Source organism: Neopelma chrysocephalum, unplaced genomic scaffold (assembly GCF_003984885.1).
Source record: "Neopelma chrysocephalum unplaced genomic scaffold, ASM398488v2 Primary Assembly neopelma1_126, whole genome shotgun sequence".
Lineage (NCBI taxonomy): Eukaryota > Metazoa > Chordata > Aves > Passeriformes > Pipridae > Neopelma > Neopelma chrysocephalum.
The window spans coordinates 727,799-748,631 of record NW_020897788.1 but is presented as its reverse complement, the minus strand read 5'-3'; the positions used below and the strand labels follow the sequence as shown (position 1 = coordinate 748,631).

General features: G+C 42.5%; 1 protein-coding gene across 3 annotated transcripts in view; it reads right to left on the bottom strand.

Annotated features, from left to right (window-relative positions):
* Positions 1-188: 188 nt before the first annotated feature.
* The window catches only part of CRYBG3 (crystallin beta-gamma domain containing 3), an 85,533-nt gene continuing 64,888 nt past the window's right edge, over positions 189-20,833 (bottom strand). Inside the window, exons 15-22 of one of the 3 annotated variants that reach the window (XM_027698376.1) lie at positions 20,198-20,230; positions 16,182-16,291; positions 15,525-15,651; positions 7,742-7,881; positions 4,732-4,855; positions 3,125-3,283; positions 2,365-2,524; positions 189-1,881 (exon numbers count right to left, since the gene is read on the bottom strand). In XM_027698376.1, the coding sequence (XP_027554177.1) occupies positions 1,793-1,881; positions 2,365-2,524; positions 3,125-3,283; positions 4,732-4,855; positions 7,742-7,881; positions 15,525-15,651; positions 16,182-16,291; positions 20,198-20,230 (942 nt within the window). In that variant the 3' untranslated portion in view covers positions 189-1,792. Of the gene's footprint in view, positions 1,882-2,364; positions 2,525-3,124; positions 3,284-4,731; positions 4,856-7,741; positions 7,882-15,151; positions 15,256-15,524; positions 15,652-16,181; positions 16,292-20,197; positions 20,231-20,833 lie in introns of those variants that run through there. The other 2 variants (XR_003536662.1, XR_003536664.1) reach the window with 2 other exon arrangements.

Genomic DNA, 20,833 nt, shown 5'->3' with positions numbered 1-20,833 from the left:
ATGAGTAGTGCAATTACCTGAATATTAAAAATCAATGAAGTATTAAACTCACGTGACAGCAGAGCCATGTACTCAAGATTCTTATCCCTTTTTTTGTCCATTTGAAAAGAAATATTTTACAGGAATGTGCTTGACACCTGCTAAAAACTATTGTTTAGTTTGTTTAAAAAAGAAACCAACAAGCAAAATGTTCCTCCTAAAAAGTTTTATACAGTTAAAATATACATGCTTTAGCATTTTACATTCAAGGTCTCCTAAGTACAAAAGCCTGCTTTGCTTTGTTATGTAACACTGAGACACCAAATATGATTTAGTCATTCTTCATTTAAAAAACTACAACTTTTTACACAGGCTTTTAAAATTTCATATGGAAAGCAAGTCACGTGCAGAACACTTGATGTACTGACTTACAAGGAAAAAAGCTAAACAAGTGCTTTAGTTGGAAAAATATATACATATATTTGAGGATCTGTTACTCAAACAGCAGATTTCTGATAATTTTAGTATGTAAAATAGTAAGTGCAAGTAGATAGTTCTTTTTTTTAAATAGTACTATATAGAACTCCATTTCATACAAAAATAGACATCCATATATTTTATTTCTATGGCAGACTTGGGGTTATGTCTTTATTCGTTTGGGGGTGATCCTGTTAGAGTGCACAACTGAAATAATTACAGCTTTTGGAATCTAAAATATCTTGCCTTTAGCTAACCTGAACTCCTTAAATAGTCCTAGAAATACATACCCTGAATATACAAATATAAAAAAAAAAAGGTATTTTCAATTAAGTAGGTAAGTGATGCTGAAACCAGTGATCTGAGGGATTTCTCATTAAGCAACACTGGAGTGCAGGCTGCCAGCACCTTTGAAAATACATGCCAGGGTGAGTTGTTTTCTGCAGGAAGACATGGTTTCAAGACCAAAAGACATTGCATTAAATTAAGCTATGTACACTGAACCAAAATACAGCTACATTTAAAATCGTTGCTGTGCTAAACGCAGCTTTAGCCCTTGCAGAAGTGCAGCCTGACCCAGGGCCATTTATCCCTGGTTTGAAACATGCACATATGGCTCCTGTTAAAGGTGAACTTCAGGGATAACTCACAATTGCATGGGTAGTAAAGAGGCTACGGGGCAGCAGAACCAGTTCCTGGATTTGGGAATTTGGTGCTGTGAAAACGAGAGAAGGCAAAGGCCGACCAGTAACATTGAGGGGGTGAGAGTCAGGCTTTCTGTCACCTCATTTCACATGCTGAGCTGGAACTCCAGTTCAAAGTTGTCTTTATGAACACAATAAATTGGATTTGAGCTTCAGGATTGCTTGGAGCCCAAACAGTTTTGCTTGGGACACCAAAGTCCAACTCACCTTCTTTCAAGCTCACCAGTGCATTCATTCCTCGGGGAGCTTCCATCAGTGTGAGGGAGGTAAAGACAACATCTCTGAAGAGCCTTTCCCATGTTATCTCTTGCAGTTCCTATACTGCAAAACCTATGTCTAGTCTTTTACACTTTTATACCTTTCAGAGTGCAGATGAAGAGTAATAAGTGACTTTCATAGGAGCAGCCTCCAAAGAATCAACTTCCCTGCAGAGAGACATTGGATCAACGTCCCCTCCTCCAGATTTGTGCAAAATTCAGTTCTTTAAAGACTTGGTGCTTGGTATGAAGGAAAGTAGAGAGGAGTTGCTGCTTATTGTTTCAGTGGTGTGTGACTTCAGTAGCTGGGGTCTTGTTTTCCCCCTCTAAGATGTTAATAGCCCACACAAGGTCCATCTGTGGGGGGGGGTTTACTCACAGTATTTCTATATCCCATTTCTGTGAAGGTCTGTCTTCTACTGGCCGATTCATAATGATGTGGTTCTTGTCATAATAATTTCCTCCTTAAAAACAAAAGAAAGTCATGAAGGAAAATTTTTTAAAAGAAATGCTCATAAAAATCTATGGATAATGTTTAGGAAGTATGATTAAGTCGGAAAATTAGCTGAAAACCAGAAATTGCATGAGGCCTCTGTAATTGAGCAGTGACAATTTTAACCAGCCTTCTTTTTTAAACTCCTTTTTACTTTTTGAGCCACAGCTGTTCTGTGGTTGCTTCTTCACCATTTTGTCTTTAACTTGCATTCCTTGCCATCAGCACTGCTTAACTCCCTGAAGTACAGTAGTTGATCTGATCAAAATAAACCTCTGGAATCAAAAGAGAAAGGTTCCTCCCTGCCCTGTTGTCCCACTGACAAGCAACTGGACATAAACCTAACAGGAAGCCTTAAGCACAAAAAAAAAAGCTGGAATATGGCAATTAACCCTAATCAAAAAACATACCTAAAACATGTGAGAGGTTTAGGGATTGTTTGTTTTTTAAATACCTTTAATATCAAGGACCAGTTGTTCACTGAGGTATGAACTGATGGTTCCATCCTCGTTGAGTCTCCACTTTTGTCTGTCCTTCCCATGCTCTGCCCAGAGGGCAACTTTGGCCCCAGGCACGTCTCTGCCACCAATGACATCCAGGCAGGCATTGTTGGCCTAAGGAACAAGAAGAGAGGTGAGATCCAGGCCACAAAGCCTCAGTTTTGTGCCTGATTTGTTTCAGGCACTGAGCATATGTCAGGAAATGGTGCTGGAGTTGGTAAGAAGCCTGACAAGTGAGGAGCAGATTATGCAGCAATGGATCAGCTGCTTGATCAAGGGCAGTGTCTCTGCTACTTCAGGTTTTCATGTTATCAGCTTTTTATGTGAAATTATCAGCTTTTTTTTATACCAAGAGCAGACTATCAAGGGCAGCATTAATAGAAAATCACTTACTCCGTTCACACATTACTTTAAAGAGTAAAGAATTTATCTGAAAAGTTTTAAACTTAAACTTGCGACTTTAGACAAAACCAGGTTTCTGCTGGTTTCTACTTCCAGGAGCATTGGTCCCATTAGACAGATGTGAGAAGTAGCCCAACTTGCCCAAGCAGACAGATCAAAGTGACCTATACATAGGTCATTTTTTAAGAGTTTTGGTTTAAGAGAGAACAAAAGCCATCTGGGTGTTAGTGGTGGCCTAGAGTAAAAGCAAGAAGTGAAGGTCAGAGGAGAGCAGGGATACAACCCACCCACTTCCAGCACCTGGAAACTCACCCTGGACTTGAAGAGCCCCCTGCAGTAGTGCCAGACCTGGGTGTTCCTGCCGTTGTAGGGGGATGCACACACTGAGGTGGCTCTGACGTCTGCCAAGCTCCCAGCCACCGTCAGGTACCGACCCTGGGCTCGGTTCCTCACCCTCAGGTACACTGCAGGCTGGGAGGGGGGGAGGGGAGTGGGTTACAACACAGAGATTACCACAGCTGATGTGAGAGAGCCTCCCCTCCACCTCACATCAGTTTTCTAAACACTGTGTCCAATTTCCAGTATCAGAAGAGGATGCTCACTGATTTTTTTGTTAGAAAGAAATGTGCATGTGAAGCAGCAGCAAGTGGCTTTCACAGCTCTAAGCAGCAATGGCAGAGAGGTTTTCTTTAAGAAAAATGTATTTATGGCTATAGACCTAATTCCTGGGATATGCAAACATGTCTAGTTCAGCGCATTTCAGTCATTCCAAGGCCAGGCAGTGGGCTGGACTCCACAGGCTTTTTATTCTTGGGACACAAAACTTACTGAGTTTCGTACCCAGTAACTTCAACCCCCGTTAACTGGAGTATATGGCAGAGATAAACCACTTTTGAACATACATTCTGCTTTTGAAAATACACAGAAAACAGGGTACTGACTTGGCCTCCCTGTTTACTCAAAAAGTAAGAGGATTTTGTAGGGCTGTTACAGGGTTTGAGCTTTTGCTCTGTCATTCCCTGATTTCAGTGCAAATAAAGAGCAGGGAGTTATAAAGAGCAGCTCTGCTGGAACCCCAAACTCAAGCACAGTTTTTCTTCTGGGAGCTTTGAATGCCCTTTTTTCCATATTAAAACAAGCAGGCAGTAAAGCCTCTCTCCCACCAAGCATCCACAAACATAATGTGTATCACAGTCTATTCCTTACAAGGAATTATGAAGTCACTGAGTAAAGCCCGTCTCATTTTGCAAGGCTGGGCAGTGACAACACCTGCTTTGACTGGTCTGGAGCTTCTGTGTGTCACTGATGGCCTGCTGGGCCTTGGAAAGGCAGAGAAGCACAACTGTATCTCCTTTTCCTTGATTTAGGGACATTTATCTCAGTCTTGCTTCTCCATCTTTGCAAGCTCCTAAGAATGTTGTGGTTTTGAGACCTGAACCTTTGAATTTGACTGAAATTGGCATTACTTGGGGTGAGGCAGAGAGGGAAAACCTGGTGGGACTGCATGAACTTTGCCTGTTTTGGAAATCCAGGCTACAGCACAATAAAATTTGCTCTTGCTTCCATTTATGTTAATTATGAAACAAGTCTGGAATTGGTTTTCTCATTATATTGCTTTATGGTAAAAGTGTAAAAATAGAGCATCTCCAGAACATGCTAATGAGCAATTCAGAAAAACAAAACTTGGCTCCAAGAAACTAGGAATTATTTCCCTTTAGGAGCCGAACATAGATCTCAATAACTGCCACGAGAGGAATTTTCTGCTTCAGTAACCTTCCAGTAGGTCCTTCTGGCTGTCACCATTTGGCCTGATTTAAGGAGTACAACACACACCACTGTACTTGCTGCTGGAGCTGATACTTGTGCACCAAATCCCTGCCCAAAAAAAAAACCCCTGTCCTCACACAGTCTTACAGTACCTGCTTCATGGGACGAAGGGAGCCAATTACTTTCCAGCCACTGTGTTCATTCCAGTTTGAAATCTCACTGGGCTCCAGCAGAATCTGCCTTCCCAAAAAATTACATCCCTCGTACGCAATCCACCTGGATACAGAGAATAGAACATGAAGGACCTCGTGTTAACCACAGCAAACCCAAACTGCAGGTCAGGGCTGTGCTCCTGAAAACCCCAAACCTCTCCACAATGGTGCTCATGTCAAACCTCTATTTTTGTGCTGCAAAATACCACCCATGTCAGTGGTTTTACTGCCTTCTGTTGACACTGAGACCTGTTTTCTGTTTTTTCTGCCTGAAATTCGTAAACTCCACTCCTCATCTCCCCCCTCTTCCCCCTCATTTTTTTTCTCCACAAACAGGAGAACCCAGATGGGAATAATGCTGGTTTCAGCAGGCAGAGTTAAGAAATTAGGAAGCCACACACCAGGTGCAGCTTTGCCTGGTTGTACCTATTAATTATGAGAGAATCTTGTCCTATGTTTTCATTACAGTTAAAGCTTTTTATAGCTATTCCACCTGTCTGAAAACACCAAGTGTTTACTCCAAAACCTACACTCTGCTGTAGCAGACTTTCCTTACTGAGGGCATGGCTGAATCCCTCACCACCGGCACATACAGACCCCCTTGTTATCTGGGCATCTGCTCAGTAAATGCTGCTTACAAAGGGCAGCTTCAGGATCACAGATCCCTTCTGTTTGTATCAATAGCACATTGTTGTGTAGACGGTGAATCCTAAAGGCCTGGCTCGTTAACTCCTCCGGACACAAAGCAAACGCTGGTTTCCCCGGTTACCTGTTCTGCAGGTCAGCTGCCAAGGTCGTGAGGGGTGGGTGAGCTGCAAGTCAGTGAGAAAACATGCTCACAGCACCTGGGATTTGCTTTTCCCATGGTACATAATTTGGAGGAACTTGACAGCCAGCCCTGCTCAGGGCTCCATGGAGCCTGAAGTGTGCTGACTGTGAACTGCCTTGCAATGAGGCTGTATCCCTGTTTCCTCAAATGAAGTCCCATCCCTCCTGACTAACAGGTATCTGGAGCAGCCTGACCACCACTCTGTGTTCTTTACCCTTCTAATCCATTCCTGACTTTTTTTCCTTGCAACGTTTTCTGTCAGGTCACTGAGAATTCATTTGTTAGCATTGTTCTTGGAGCATGGGACAGTCTCATTTGCAATGCAGTTTCAAAGCAGAAGGAAACAGAGAGGGGAGAGACTGTCACAGTGATCACCAGATGAAGCCAGGTTGGGCTTCTGGCCTTCAGTAACACAGACAGAACTCACCTTGGCTGTCACCAGGCTGTGCGTCCTGTCCCACATCTCAGAGTACCTCAGCAGCCAGCCCCCTTTGCCAAGCCACAGCCCAGGCTTGTGCCATTGCTGAGGTGGTCAGTAAATCTTTGTTATTTGCCTGAAGTTGACAGCAGGCTTTGGGACAAGGAGCTAAAAAACCTCCAAATCTGCCTTCCTGAGCTCTTAATCACAGATAAGGCAAACAAACCCATAGACTTCCCACGATCACCTGACACCTTTAGGCTGCCTATCTGCCACGTGGGATGGGGACAGGCTGTGGGGGTCTGTTTCCTAGGGAGCATCACTAACAACTCAGAGGAAGCCCAGCCATTCTGCCCTGACCCTTCCCGAAGACAGGGAAGGAGCTGACCTGCCTTGGATGCACAGGAATGAGCAGAAAGATGCAGGAGGGGCTGGAGTGCTGCACTCACTCTCCTGTGCTTTCTTGCTATGTGGTCCTAAAGCCATCACCCTTCCTTTACAGCCAATTGCATGGGCAAAGGGATTTAATTTCCAGTTCCACACCCCTGATAAGAGGGCAGAGAAAACTCATAAAGGGATGTTTCCCAACAGGACGAACTTCAGACCTCAACACCTCCACACAGGAATGGAGATTTACATGATCCCACCAGAAATCAGTCAGGTGTTCCTCCCAAAGAAGGCCTTTCCCCCTCCAGACTAACACAGATCAGGGGGAATGTGTGCAGTTCTCAGCCAAACAGCAGCTGTTTGCCACCCTCACCTGGGGCACCTCAAGACAATAGCAGCAGATCATCACTCACTCTACATTCCCAGCAAGGTTTCAGGATGGAAGTGGCACAGATCTTAGGGACTAGAACTCATAGTGAATTGGCAAAGCTCTGTGGGGAAGCTTATATTTATTATTCTCTCAAGAAAATTACAGCCTTGTCTGTGTGAAGAAGGTGGGAAACATAGGAAATGTGTGTCACATTAGAGGAACAGCAGTTTCCAGCCAGTCTCAGTCACAGGATGAGACTCTGCAAATTGTTTGTTGCTGCTGTGGATGTGGAGGCTGAAAACCTGGTCAGAGACAGAACACTTGAGAGGTTTTCCAAAAGGTGAAGGAGCAACATGTGGAAGAGGTTAGAGGGTCACTCCTGCAGATGTAAAATAGTTTTCACAGAAGAACCTGGGTGTGTGTTCACACTCAGGGAGGAGGGTTAAACTAATAACAGAAGCAAATTACTGTTCCAGCTGTCAGATCCACCCTGAGCTTCTCTCAGAAGCTGCTGCCTCTTTGGCAGCCAGTCAGCACATCAAGCTTCACTGAACCACTGCAGTGGTTTAAATCACTGCAGTTTATAGCTGGTATTTTACAGCCAGTCAATAAAGGCAGTTTGTGTTTACACTACCTGTCTTTATAAGTCAGCAATCAAAACTTACTTTTGGCTCCTGGCTTGAACAACAGGCTCTGTTGGTCATTACTGTACAGGGATGAAAGGATGATTCTCACAAGGGGAAATACACCCTCTGCCCAGAGTTTTTGTTCAGTTTTGGGTCTCGATACAAGAAGTGTGCCTGGCATTCAACTGCATTTTAGAATTTTATATTGTCTCAAAATTACAGTTGGAACGTGAAACATCCTATGAACAGGGTGAGAAAATGCATGTTCAGTATTAGTCCCTAGAGTGCAAAACTGACAGGAATATTTATTCCATACTTACAGTCCACTCCTCACCCACACAGACTGAGTGTAAAAATGAAGGTCCTCATTCAGAACAGAGCTGACAGGTTCACTGAAGTGCAGCTCTCTGCCCTTGCAGCATTCCAGGGTGAACAGACTGATGGAAGGCTCAGCAAAAACCTGGGGGAGGAGGAAGGAGAGAGGAAAAAAAAAGGTAAAGTTTTAGTAGGAATAGTCTGACTTCAGGTGTTAGACATGATGTACACATTTGCCCACTTCAGTTGAATTTCCACATGCTTTTGGGTCAGATCATGCTCCCTTTAACAAAGAAAGAAAAAAACCCCAAAGCACACAGAGCTGGAACACACTGCATTTAGGAGTGGCTTTGTCATCAGTGTGGTGGCCCCACTGACACATGCCAGGCACAGCGAGTCACTTTGTGATGCAGAGAGGCCTCTGCACCTGAAAAAACTCATTTTGATCTGGTTTGTATCATCAGGGCCTTAGTTTTTGGTTTTCATAAATCCAGGTTATTTACTTACTGATGGAACACGTCACCAGCAGTGCTCAGGGTGATCTGCAGATTGCACCTAAAGCAGTGATGCAAATCACAAGTACAGTGTCCACAGACTTCAATTAGCAGTAGTTCACTGCAAAAATCTTACAGAGTTACAAACTGCAAGAGGTTAAAAAGGTCAACTAAAAAGTTCTCCATGTTTTTAACAGGCATTCCTATTTTTCTCCTGACTATCCTGAAGGAATAGCATAATTAGTAAACCCTTTAATCTCACGCAGAATTGAAACATTTTTCGCTTAATGTCCTTTTCTACAGTTGACAGATTGCCTACGAAAGCAAATAAAAGGATCAGTTTGCATGAAAATGTGGTCCAGCTATAAGATCAGAAAAACAGAGAAAATATTTAAATACACAAAGTCTGTGCCTTTGCTGAAGAATTGTGTCAGTGTTCCTTGTGCTTTTTTAACCTAAAGCCATAAGAGGAGTATTGTAACCAAAAGCATAAGCACTTGCAGTTTTCATCCTGATGCAGCTGGTAAAGGAGGAGGGAACAGGTCTGGGTAACCTCTGATCAGCCTCTCCAGGAAAGTCACCTTGTTCTTTGGAGAGGTTACCCTGAGATAGCTGGCTCAAGCAAAAGTCAGGATTTCTCTTGCAGCAAAGATATGGCCTCAGGTGGAAGGAACGAAGCAAAACCTTGAACTAAAGTTGACACAGGCACCGAGCAATTAAGAGAAATTAACTTTCATGTTTGAGGAGGCACATGTATTGTAGTGAAGTGTCTCTGAAGAGCTCAGTGGTGATTCAGGACACACAAATTTACTTGACACTGACTCAGAGCACTTGGTATGTATCTGGTTGGTCAGAATTTGCCTCAGAGAAGTTGTCTTCCTCTGCCAACCAGTGCAGGGACAATCTAAGTCATGCAACACTGCAAGGACAGAGAGTTTGCTGAGACGTTTTAAAGAAGACCTTGGGGATCATCAAAGGCATTTTTAAAGCTCAATGTACTCCTAAAAATCTAATGTTACAACCCAGAAAGAGATTAAAACCTGCAGTGTTTATATTTTGGAATGTCAGTTCTTCCCAAGTGCCTTCTGCTGAATGGGGTGGGTCAAATTTACAATGTGTGACTAAGGGCTTACATTGAAATCCAGACCAGCAGACAGGCAGCTATTTCTCAGGTTGCTCTGCTCAGCAGGGCAGTACCATCACACTCCTGTTTGCAAGAGCCTTGGCACTACCTTTCACCTGAGCAGACACCAGAAATCGTGTCCAGAACAGGTCCAACAGGGTCAATTTTCACAAGGGCATTACTGACCATGAGAAACACCCTTTGGCATCCATGTTGCCAGACATTGTTACCCAAGCCTAAATGTTTATCCTGCTGCTGCAATATTCAGTATGTCAAGAGACAGGGATGCTGTACTAGATGGACAAGTTATCTGATACAGCATATCCATTTATATATGCTAAGAACCAGGACAGCACATTGGTGGAGTCAATTAAAATGACTCCAGAGTCAATTGAAACGACTCTAGCTGTCCTGGGGTTGAGACTATCTGACCTGAATGGCCTGGGAATGTCCTGTCCAGCTGCTCAGAGTCCCAGTGTGTCCATAGGCAGCAGGCACTGTGTCCCTGGCACACACACAGCCCGTGACAAGGGCTGACAGCACCTTCCCAGTGAGACCTCAGGAGGACTCCACTGACCTTGCACAGACAGAAAATAGGCTGCTGTGTCAAGGACTGAGCTTTCACATTTCCATAACCATATACAGAGCCAAGGAGCTGATTCCTCACTTTATATATTCCCTTCTACACCAACAGCTGGCAGCAGTGACTTGGCCTGGCTTTTTTCTCTGACTTTGTTTTTGTAGCTCCATGGAAACTACCAACAGTGAAAAACAAGGTTTAGAGGCCATGCTGTTATGCTTCCTACAGAGGCATCCTGCTCCCACCCTTCCCTGCAGAACACTGAGGAGCATTTTCACCCATTTTCAGGCGGAACTTTCACCACTGATAGGTAATTGCGAGGCTCAAAGGACCAGCTTTCTTCATGAAGGCCCAGTCCTGACAGGCCAGGGACGAAAGGGGCTCTCCAAGAGCCAGAGGAAGGGCAACTGGCAGAGAATACAGGAGGGGACAACCTCATTGCCATAGGTGGACCCGAGTTTTCCATTTCAAAGGTGAGCTAAAGTCATCCACGTTCACTGGCAAGTCATTCCCATGTCTAGGTCAGGATTACCTCAGCTTCCTTTCAGAGTTATTTCAAGGAAAATAACCTGAAATGCCATCCTTTGGGGAAAGCTTGCCAACTATGAGAATGACAAAGCACTAAAGAATTACTTTAAGTGTGGAGGAACTAAGTGCCTTTGCTTAAACCAGGACCAATAACATTTTAAGAGGTTTTGCTTGTTCTGTTTTTTAATGCCAGTGTCCAGGGAGAAACTTGAAAGAGATTTAATATATTCAGGAGGCCAGTGATGAAGAAAGGCTATATTTACACAGCATTTCAAGATATGAGCAGCCTTGTGAACTGTTAAATACACGGATATTCTTTACTTAACGGGTGTGGTAGCCTGTGGCTCACACAGCACATGATGCAGTGACAATGACACAGGTAAACCATGGAAATCAACACACCAAAAATCTCTTGTGCAGTTCAACTCAGATCAGGTTTTCTCCTAATGACTTTTACCTTTTTTTTTTTTTAAATGGAGAGAAGCTGTGCACCACAAATTTTTCACAATTCAGAACAGATATTTATACTCTACCAGTTCAGAAAAAAACACAATGCAAGCCTGATGTGTTTGATATTAAACAAAGACCACTCAAGATGAGCTTCCTTTAAATGCCTTTTGCTTGCAGTGCAAAGCTTAGGTGCTTTGTAAAGCAGCAGTGTGCTGACCAAAGGGCACTGGAACTGAAAATCATCTGCACAGGTGAATTTGCACATGTGCCTATAACAAAAACCATAGTTTTAGCTATGGATAACATATGGATAATTTTGCATTATGAATGCTGTGAAAACTATTACCAATAGAGCCCTTTTGAAAAGGGCTCAGCCAAAACATGTTTTTCCTCACACCTTTTTTTTTTTGCAAAGTTAGATTTTCCAAACTTTGATGCCAAAGCCTAATAATGCCAAAGAAAGAAGTCCATGGGGCCAGACCAAAGCATGACTAACCCAATCATGGCAAGGGTTGGTGCAGTTCCCCACTTCGTGTCTGTGCTGACCTGCTGCTCTGCAAACAGCATTTGCTGGAGTCTGAACTGGATGAGCCTCCACAGCTGTATTTCAACATCCATGGGAAAATCTTTACACTTCAGCCTTGGCTAACTCATCATTTACAACTGTCTTTACTGAGGCTGCTCTTGCCTGGCTACTCCCTTCAGTGTGGGATGGATGCCTGGCTGAGGGAGAGGAACACAGTGCTGGACGACAGAACACGCACGGTCCAGTCCCAGCTACACAGAATGAATCATTGCCTGGCCCTGGGAAACCAATTCATTCCTGTATCTGATTTCATTATTTGCCTCACAGGAATGCTGGGAAGATTGGTTAACACCTGTATTTAACTTAGAAAAAGAAAATCAATACAGAAATACAAGAACTGTCACAGTTGATCAGAGTAAGAATAAGGAATGCCTCAAAAGAAAACGGCAAAAAAGCAACCAAACAAGAAAAGCATTGCACAACCTACAACCTGGATCTCATTTTTGATTTTAGAAACATTGAGACTGGTTTAACTTAAGGACTGATGTTAAAACTTCAGAAGGAAAACTAAGTGCTCATTGCAACAATACTGGATATTCTTGTCCACGGAAGTCACAGTAAATATGATGGGGAGTTTGACAATACAGCCTGCCTGAGCACTAGAGCTCCCCATTGCAAGAACATAAGGGTCACTATCCCAAAAGAATAATCTCTTCAAGCAACAAACACTGGGTAAATTCCCCAGTAAGCAACCATGGCCCTATAAATGGCACAGCTGACTTCACCCACTCTTTTGCTGCTTTCCTTTCCATGAACCCATGGAAATGCAAAAGGCAAGTCCTTGCTGATGCGGGAATGGAAACCTGCAGTATTACAACACTATTTTTTCCTCACAGAATTTCAAAACCAAAGGACATAACACACTCATTATCAAGGCACACATTTGCTTTGTTCCTTCTTTGTATCCTCTCGTTAACCTACAACTTTTCCTAAACAATCCAAGAAGGACAAAACAGATCGTTCTAAGTTGGAGCAAAATGGAACAGTAGGAAAAAAGAACAGCTAGGGCCTCCTAAAGATTTAGTTTGAGTATTACAGTCCTTGGAGAATAAGCATATAACATTTGTTATATTTGTTTGCAAACGTTTTGTTTACATAAAAGCTGCATTTTCCATAGAACAAACGATTCCCTCAAATCCCTTCCTCATCTTCAATTGGTTGATCTATTTTTGGAAAAAAAAAAAGTCAAGGCTTTGCAGAAGTTCTTCGCTGTTTCATATGGATTAAGGCAGTGCTGTTTCCTTAGTCACAAAAATTCCACTGCCACCTTACAGTGCTGTTCCATCAGGTCACAAAATCCCACCGATGCCATGAAGGAGCACTGGAAATACGGAATGTTAATCCTCAAATTCTGCTTCCAAAACGGAGCCCAGAAATCTTGCAGCAGCTGACAACATCTAAAAAAACCCCTAAACTGTTACAGCTTTGAAGTGAAAACTCAATAAGTTACACTTTACACTTCACTCAGCTGTACAAAAATCAAGGTAACATATAGTTAATTATCACTACAATCTTGCAAATTAGCAAGGGAATACCCAGAGCCCATGCCCCCATTTTTCTTCAGCCCATTTTTTTCTCCTATCCCAAAGAACTGACTGATACAATCTACTAAAATATACAGATGGACCACACCTACACCACTGAACAGGCTTGGACTGTTCCCAAAGGCTGGTAATGAGCTGGCCTTTGTACTCCTAAAAGCATATTATTTTCCCCCTTTGCCAGTGCCACACATGGACCTCTTCTCCTGGTGAACATCTGGGATGCAGAAACCTCCCACACAGCAATGCATGGCTCCCCACCACAGTGTGGGAGTCCTTCACAGCCACACTTGCAGCAAATTCATCTCACTGAAAGTGGAGCAGGAGACAATGCACATTCAGGGCTTGGTGTTGGGGTTAAAGGTTCTCCCTCTCACACACAAGCGACCAAGAGACACACCTTAGGCCTGCTAATTGAAAGCCAAATAATGGAAGGGGTTCCCAGGGCCACAAATGAATTCAATAAAGCTACACAACAGATCCACTTGGGAATAGCATTGCTTCTCTCTTGAATGAGCTAACAGAAATATGTTGTAATAAAGAGGGCTCTGTTCCAGGAACAGCGTTTTGTGGACAATGCACAGAATGAGCCGCGGCTGTTCCTGACCACGGACGGAACCCTCTGCTCCATGCCCAGCATCACGTCGGGGCCACACAAAGCCTGGGAGCCCTGACCTGGGTGATCTGCACTCACAATGACTTAGAGGCCACTGAGGGCACTGCTATTTGTGAAACAGGTGGGGTTCAACAGCGTTTTATGCTGTGTAGTGCCCTGATTTTGTGAAATATGAGGGCTCCTATTTGAAAAAGAGGAACTGAGCTAAGAGGTGCAAGCCTCTCACAAGGCAGAGGAAGATGTGTGAGCTTCCCACACACAGCCTGCCAAACACACTTCTTCCAGGGCCTGGCCCTCAGGAATCAAGGGCTGCCAGCAGTTTCCTACTATGCCAAACTGCGTAGTTACTTCCCTGTGAGATTACAGGCTGGGGGATTGGGATGAGACCTACTATTCCATGTTAATACTTCACTCTGATTTAGCACAGCAGTGTCCAAAAGCCCAACTTAAAACCCAGGCTCTCAGCAGGTGAGGTGGGAAGCTATAGCTCCACTGAAGTCACTGTATCTGTGTAGTCCAGTGAAAAGTCCAGCTCTCAAGCTCAAATTGTACATCCTTCTGACCATGCCCGTGGCTTCTGGTGGTTGGGTTTGCTTGAGGGGTTTTTTTGGTACATTTTTTTTGCTTGCTTTGTTTGTTTGTTTGTTTTGAGGGCGTTTGGTTTTTGTTGGTTTTTTTTGCTTTTGTTTTAAAAATCTGTTCACAAATGAAAAAAAGGACTTCATATGTGAAAAAAAAAACCCTGAATTGAGTAATCTCTGAAGTCCAGCTTCATGAGAGTTACATTGAAGGACACATGTCACATAGGCTGAGTTTGTGTTCTGTGATCAGGGGAGGAGGAAGAGTTTTGGAGAAGTTGGTGCCCATCACTAGAGAGGAGTGGGCAGAGAAGCCACTTACTTCAATTACAAGACTGAAGCTCATGGAGGACCTTGGTGGAGCAGAAATCCACCTGCAGCCCGTGGAGGGCCCCACACCAGAGCAGGTGGATGCCCAAAGGAGGCTGTGATCCCGTGGGAAGCCCGGGCTAGAGCAGGCTCCTGGCAGGACCTGTGGCCCCATGGAGAGAAGAGCTCATCCTGGAGCAGGTTTTGCTGGGAGGACCCTGTGGAAGGGACTCACACTGGAGCAGTTTGTGAAGAACTGAAGCCCAAGGAAGGACTCACACTGGAGAAGTTTATGGACTGTATCCCGTGCTGGAGCAGGGTAAGAGTGTGAGGGGTCCTCCTCCTGAGGGGGAAGGAGTTGCAGCAACATGTGATGAACTGACTGCAGCCCCCTTTCCCTGTCCCCTGAGCTGCTGTGGGGAGGAGGCAAAGAAAATTGGGAGTAAGGTTAAGCCAGGGAAGAAGGGAGGGGTGGAAGGAGGGCGTTTTTAAGATTTAGTTTTATGTCTCATTGTCCTACTCTGATTTGATTGGTAACAAATTAATTTCCCCAAGCTGAGTCTGTTTTGCCTGTGATGGTAACTGCTGAGTGATCTCTTCCTGCCCTTATCTCAACCCACGAGTCTTTTGCTGTATTTTCTCTCCCCTGTCCAGCTGAGGAGGGATAAGGATAAAGTGGCCTTGGTGGGCACCCAGTGCCCATCCAGGGTGAACCTGCCACAAGACCAGCGAGAAAAATGTTAACCAATGCAACTTGTATAAAACAGAGCAACTCTGAGCCCAGAACACCCAAGAGCACACACCTAAAAGTGACCACGTGCATGAGTGCATGCAGCCCAACTCGTTCCAAACCCAGAAAATCCTGTAAGCCAAGAAAACAAACTTCACTCTTTCCTCTATATACCACAAGCACTTGTTTCAGACATCTGACTAGGAAAAGACTTCTAAAATGTTATTATTTTTTTTCCCAATAGGGTCCTTACATATTGAATAGGCTTGAGGGATTTGATTGTAGCAGCTGGGCAGCCACAGGAACTGAGGTCAACGTAGAGCCCTTCTTCCAGCACACAGTGATTGTCAGTGATTTCCCCTTCGTAACACAGGAGCCAACTGCAAGAATAATGAAACAAAAAAGATAAGCTGCTCGAGCTGCTTATTAACAGCAAGTTTTTTTCAAGACTTAAGATTTGCTAAGGACACAAGGAATAAAAAATTTCTCTGTTCTTGTCAAGCTTAAAAATAAGGTGACTTCAAAGGCTAAGCTATGAAGCAACCCAAAGCAGCAAAATCACATCATGTGGTACAGAAACCTCAGTTCCACAGGCAAACGATGCGAGGGGAATGCAGACACTTCTACTGTACCAAGTTCTCAAAATCTGGAATAAATTCTAATTGGAGTTAACAAAAGAATCACAGTAACTGTGCAAACTTCCCACAGGGACAGCAGAATGCATACTACCCAAACCAAGGACAGGATGAGAGTTACTGAGATGCATTGCATGACAAAGGCTCTAAGACACGATGGAATATGATGGGCATGTGTTATGTGTTTTCAGCTGCCTGAAATTTAGTAAGGTTTTTGAAAAAAAAAAAAAAGTTCATATCACTGAAAATGGTGGCATGTAAAACAACAGACTTACCATCCCCGAAGAACCTTAAAAGAACATGGTATGAATGATGTAAAATCAGAAACTTCTGCTGTGAAATCTATACATGCTCCTTGGAAATGTGTATTACTGAAAGCTTTGAGCTACAAGAACAAAACAAAACAAAAACAATGACTAGAAGGAAAATGAAGGCATTATCATTAATGTAAACAGAGAAAGCTGTACTCTCTCACAGAAGTATCCATTCAATTCATAAAACACAATAAACAGAATGACTTCTCTTTTAAAGAATCTTTTACGTTTCTACAGCTGCTTTATTTCTAGAAAGATCAAGTAATTTATCATCTCTGGGACTGGTACAGGATGCTCCCCAGTGATGCTAGGGCAGGCAGTGTTATCAAGTGTTAAAAGTTCCACTGCAGCAGGAGAGGGCCCAGCAAAAAGAGAAGGGCAGGACTGAAGGCTGTTCTCATCCACATGAAGGACCCCTGAGCTGCAGTTGAATCCCACTGCAGCTCAGCAATCCAGTGTTCAGAACAGGATGGGGAAGCAACGGTCAAAAGACACAGATCTACTGGTGACAAAGTGCCTTCTGTGAGCACAGTGATGGCAGGTAGTTTTTAATTTCAGAATTTCTGACGGAACTGGGAACTCATGAAAACAGCTCAGCTGAACTTCAGATGTCATGGTGAAGAACTACAACTCACACTGGACCACACCCCACCAGTAAGATGTGACCCTGAAAAGCAATAAGGCTGAAAGTGCTGCAGTAAAAGAAAAGAGGAAAATAGAAAAAAAAAAAAGAAAAAACTTAGTATGATATAGGCTGTGATGTACAGCAAAGTCACCCAGAATTCTGTACTCTTGGGCTGCCACTGTGTAACTGAGATGAATTTCACTTTAAAGCCTGAAAGAGAGGCTGGAAAAGAATGAAAAATTTAACTGTATCAAGAGAATAGCTCATATTCTGTAATGGAAGAAAAACACGATGGCTGTTGCAAAAGCTACTTCCCCCTTCATGCCCCAAATTGGCCAAGCTTCCTGCCAAAGAAAAGAAATCAAATGCTTTTGCCAGTACAGATTGAGAAAGCCAAACACAAGTATCAGCAAATGATTTTATGGAAAAGCTCAGTCTATGTTTTCAAAACAAATGAATATGTTTCCTGTTAGAAACAACAAGAAAGGCTTAACCTGGCCTTACATGCTGTAACTGCTATTGGAGAACACAGATCAGCTACAATACAGTGAATAAAGTGTAACTGATTTGTCTGTAAATGCAATCACACTGATATGTCACAAAACATCTATTTAAGCTGTAATTACATAGTATTTTCTACCCACTCATCTAAAAGCTCTTTACAAAAAGGAATATATATATATATACACATACATCCCCTTTCCTTCATAGGCCATGTACTATGCAAGGCTTTTAAAAAAGATCCACAACTCATTTTAATACAGAATGTATCTAATAATGATTGATGGTCTTAATTTGACAAAAGCTGGGGTGAAGTAGTGATTCCTCAGTGAAAACACTGAGCATCTGCAATTAGCCTCAGAGTGCAGCAACCTCTGGTTTGTCAGGGTTTGCACATTACTATATGAGGTTTTGCTTCCTAAAAGTTCAACAGACAGCACATTAAAATACAAATATAAGGTATCACAGCAATTATCTCTGCTTCCTAAATCATCTGTATAAGTCTGCTGCTATTGAAAGAGGCTTTGTTCTTGCTGGACAAAACCAAGTTTCATTTTAATAAATAAAAGGAATGGCTTTGTAGAGTCAGTGATTTCAGACACTGTATGTCCATGGTTTATTAGGGAGCCTGGCAGGAGGAAAAGGTCAGGGGAGTTGCTGAGAGATTTAAGAAAATTTAGCTGCTTTTCAGTTTCTGATGAGCAACTAAACACAGGAGTGAAAAGAAGACACACTGTTGTAGACAGTGAAAACACTTCCCTTAGCTCAGATACACGCTTATTAAAAGTGGGAGAATGTATAATCATTCAAAATAACCAATATATGGCTTATACAAGGCTCAAACATCAGGATGTTTAAGGACCTGCTAGCTCCTATGCATCATGCTTTGAAGTTCCAAACCAAAAGACTAGTGGATAGATGAAACCTTTTATTTTACTCTGAATGGGAAATTCTTCATATTTATCCAAAAGACTGTCTTGTACTTATCCTAAGTGATTACATGTTTTCCCCTAAAAACATACTCAAAATATTTCCTCTCCTATAAGAGCTGTAGGGATACGAATGATGTTCTTCCTTCCTAAGCTTTGGGGTGGAATCCTATGAGAACCAGGATTGTGATAAATCACGATAGTAATCTTTTTACAAATGGTGTTAGGACTGTTATTAGAAAACACAAGAGGCCAACCACAATCCAGTACAGGTCAGTATTTAAAGGTGACTGTGTATATACATACACACAGTTTTTTTCATGTTTCTGGGAAATAAAAAGACTATAAAGCACAATTTATTGAAACTTCAAAGGCTTGAATTGATCTTAAAGGTCTGCAAAACTGGAGTAATGCACTCAAACAACAGTTTTTGGGAGATCCTGAAAAAATAGAAGAATTGAAGATGGAAAGAAAATTGTCTTCAACTGTTTGGACCCCTCTGGTTTCATCTGAGTTGGTTATTTTATCTGGTAGCATTTACCAAGGCCTTACTGTGAATGTACTTGCAAGTCTTCGGATTTGGCTGCAAACTGCCATGTGAATAGGTCTGGCAGGAAGTCAGTGTTTAAGACTAAAATAATGCACCAATTATGTCTTCAGACAGGAAACATTTCCTGTAGTCCTGGGTTAATCATAAAATCGTAGAACTGGGATACTTGGGGAAAAAGGAGGGTGTGGTCCACCTGCTAAACAACACAGTGCACGTTATTTCCCACCCAAGGAAGAAAGAGCAAAATTGCGTCCAGATGACAAAATACTTAGAGCTCAATGGTTCTGTTTCAGCAAAAGTCTCTTTTGTCTGAAAAATAATGTCATGTTTCTTGAAATAAACTTTTCCAAATCTGCTTAATTAAAAGCATGTCACAGAGAGAGCAATGCAGCCCCTCCCATCATCACCCACACCAGCAGTGCACCCCGGGACACAAAAAGACAAATCAAACAACTAATGCTGGAAGGGAGGAGAGCCCTGTTGGGACAGAACATTGCAGGGGACACAGACCATGTGTGGTGATGAGCACAGAGTAGGATTTTGTTTTTAGAAAGATAACACAAAGGTCCATCAATGGAATGTAACCTCATAAGATAAGGACCGAAAGTATAAAACCCCAAACTAACTCATTCTTGACACTAGAAGTGAGTTATAGGGACCACTTTCTCATTGTAAGTGATCACCAAGTCAGACACAACTTTCAGGGAAATTGTCAGAATGTATCATAGAAGAGATTTAGCACAGATTTATTATAACCAAGATGTGTTCAGTTAACGTCTTAATGTTACTGTGAGGAAAAGGTAACCATGGGGTTACCCTGCTCCTTACAGAGACTATGAAAAGCAGAGCTACCAGCACTCGAGACTAAAAAAACCCAACTTCTTCTGTTGATGCATCTGCAGGTTTGGAAAGCGCAGGTCAATTTTCTGCAGTTTATATTTTCATCCTCGCCTGGTCCGTGAACACAGCAGTGACAAACCAGACAGAACGCAAAACAACAGAACAAAAATCTGCCACGAAGAGAAGGATGAGTGAATGTGAGGGAGACTTTCCAGGAACAGGAAGGGAAGAAGAGGAAAATAAATAGCTACAGAGACCCAAAGTCAGCCAAAACCTATCAGACTGCTTGCATTTTTGAGGACAGAATACTAAAGAGTATGATCTGGAGTAAAGCAAAGAGCAGAACATCAGCAAACTTAACCTTTCTACATCTACTGGTTTCATCCATCAGTGATCTGCTGTATGAAATGATAATACTGAGGTATCATTTGAAGTAACTGAGGTATCATCTGAAGCAAGACATTCAACATTGCCTGTATTTCATTATTAAATGTAGTTTAGTACTAAGGACAGTAATATAATGTCAACGTACCAAATGTGGAGGCTCATTCATTCCAAGTGGTTCCTGCAATAATAAATATGTACACACACGTTAAAAACCCTCCAAATCAATTACAATTAATTTCCTAGGAGACATGTCAAGTTCCTGAAATTCGTTAATTATGAACCCAAGAGCAGAGAAAAACACACTTCCCAGGCTCTTGGCACAATTCTCTTCCCCATTTTTGCCATCAGCTGCCTGTAAGCTCACGATTACCTGCCTGACTGTTCAGTGCCTTTCACACAGAGAAGTTGCATCAGCATTAATTAGTTCGTATAATGTGGATTAGAGTCCATGCAAATGTCTCTGCATTTGTTTTTGAGGCTGTTTCTTGAAAAGAAACAGAATTAAAAACAACAGATGACTGGAACAGCTCTTGAAATACGTGATCTTCAAAATAAGGTTAAATGTTCCTTTCCTATTTTCAGTGCATTAGTATAATTTATTACCTATTATTTATTTATTGCTTATTATTATTTAATACTTATTACTGAGGATTGTCTTTGCTTTGCATTTGGGTTTTGACAGTTCTGGCACTAATCTGCTTGGGCAAGTTACACTACCTTGGATTGAATAATGGATTAAAAATATTTCCTGTCTTTATTTACTGTGTGTATTACCTATATT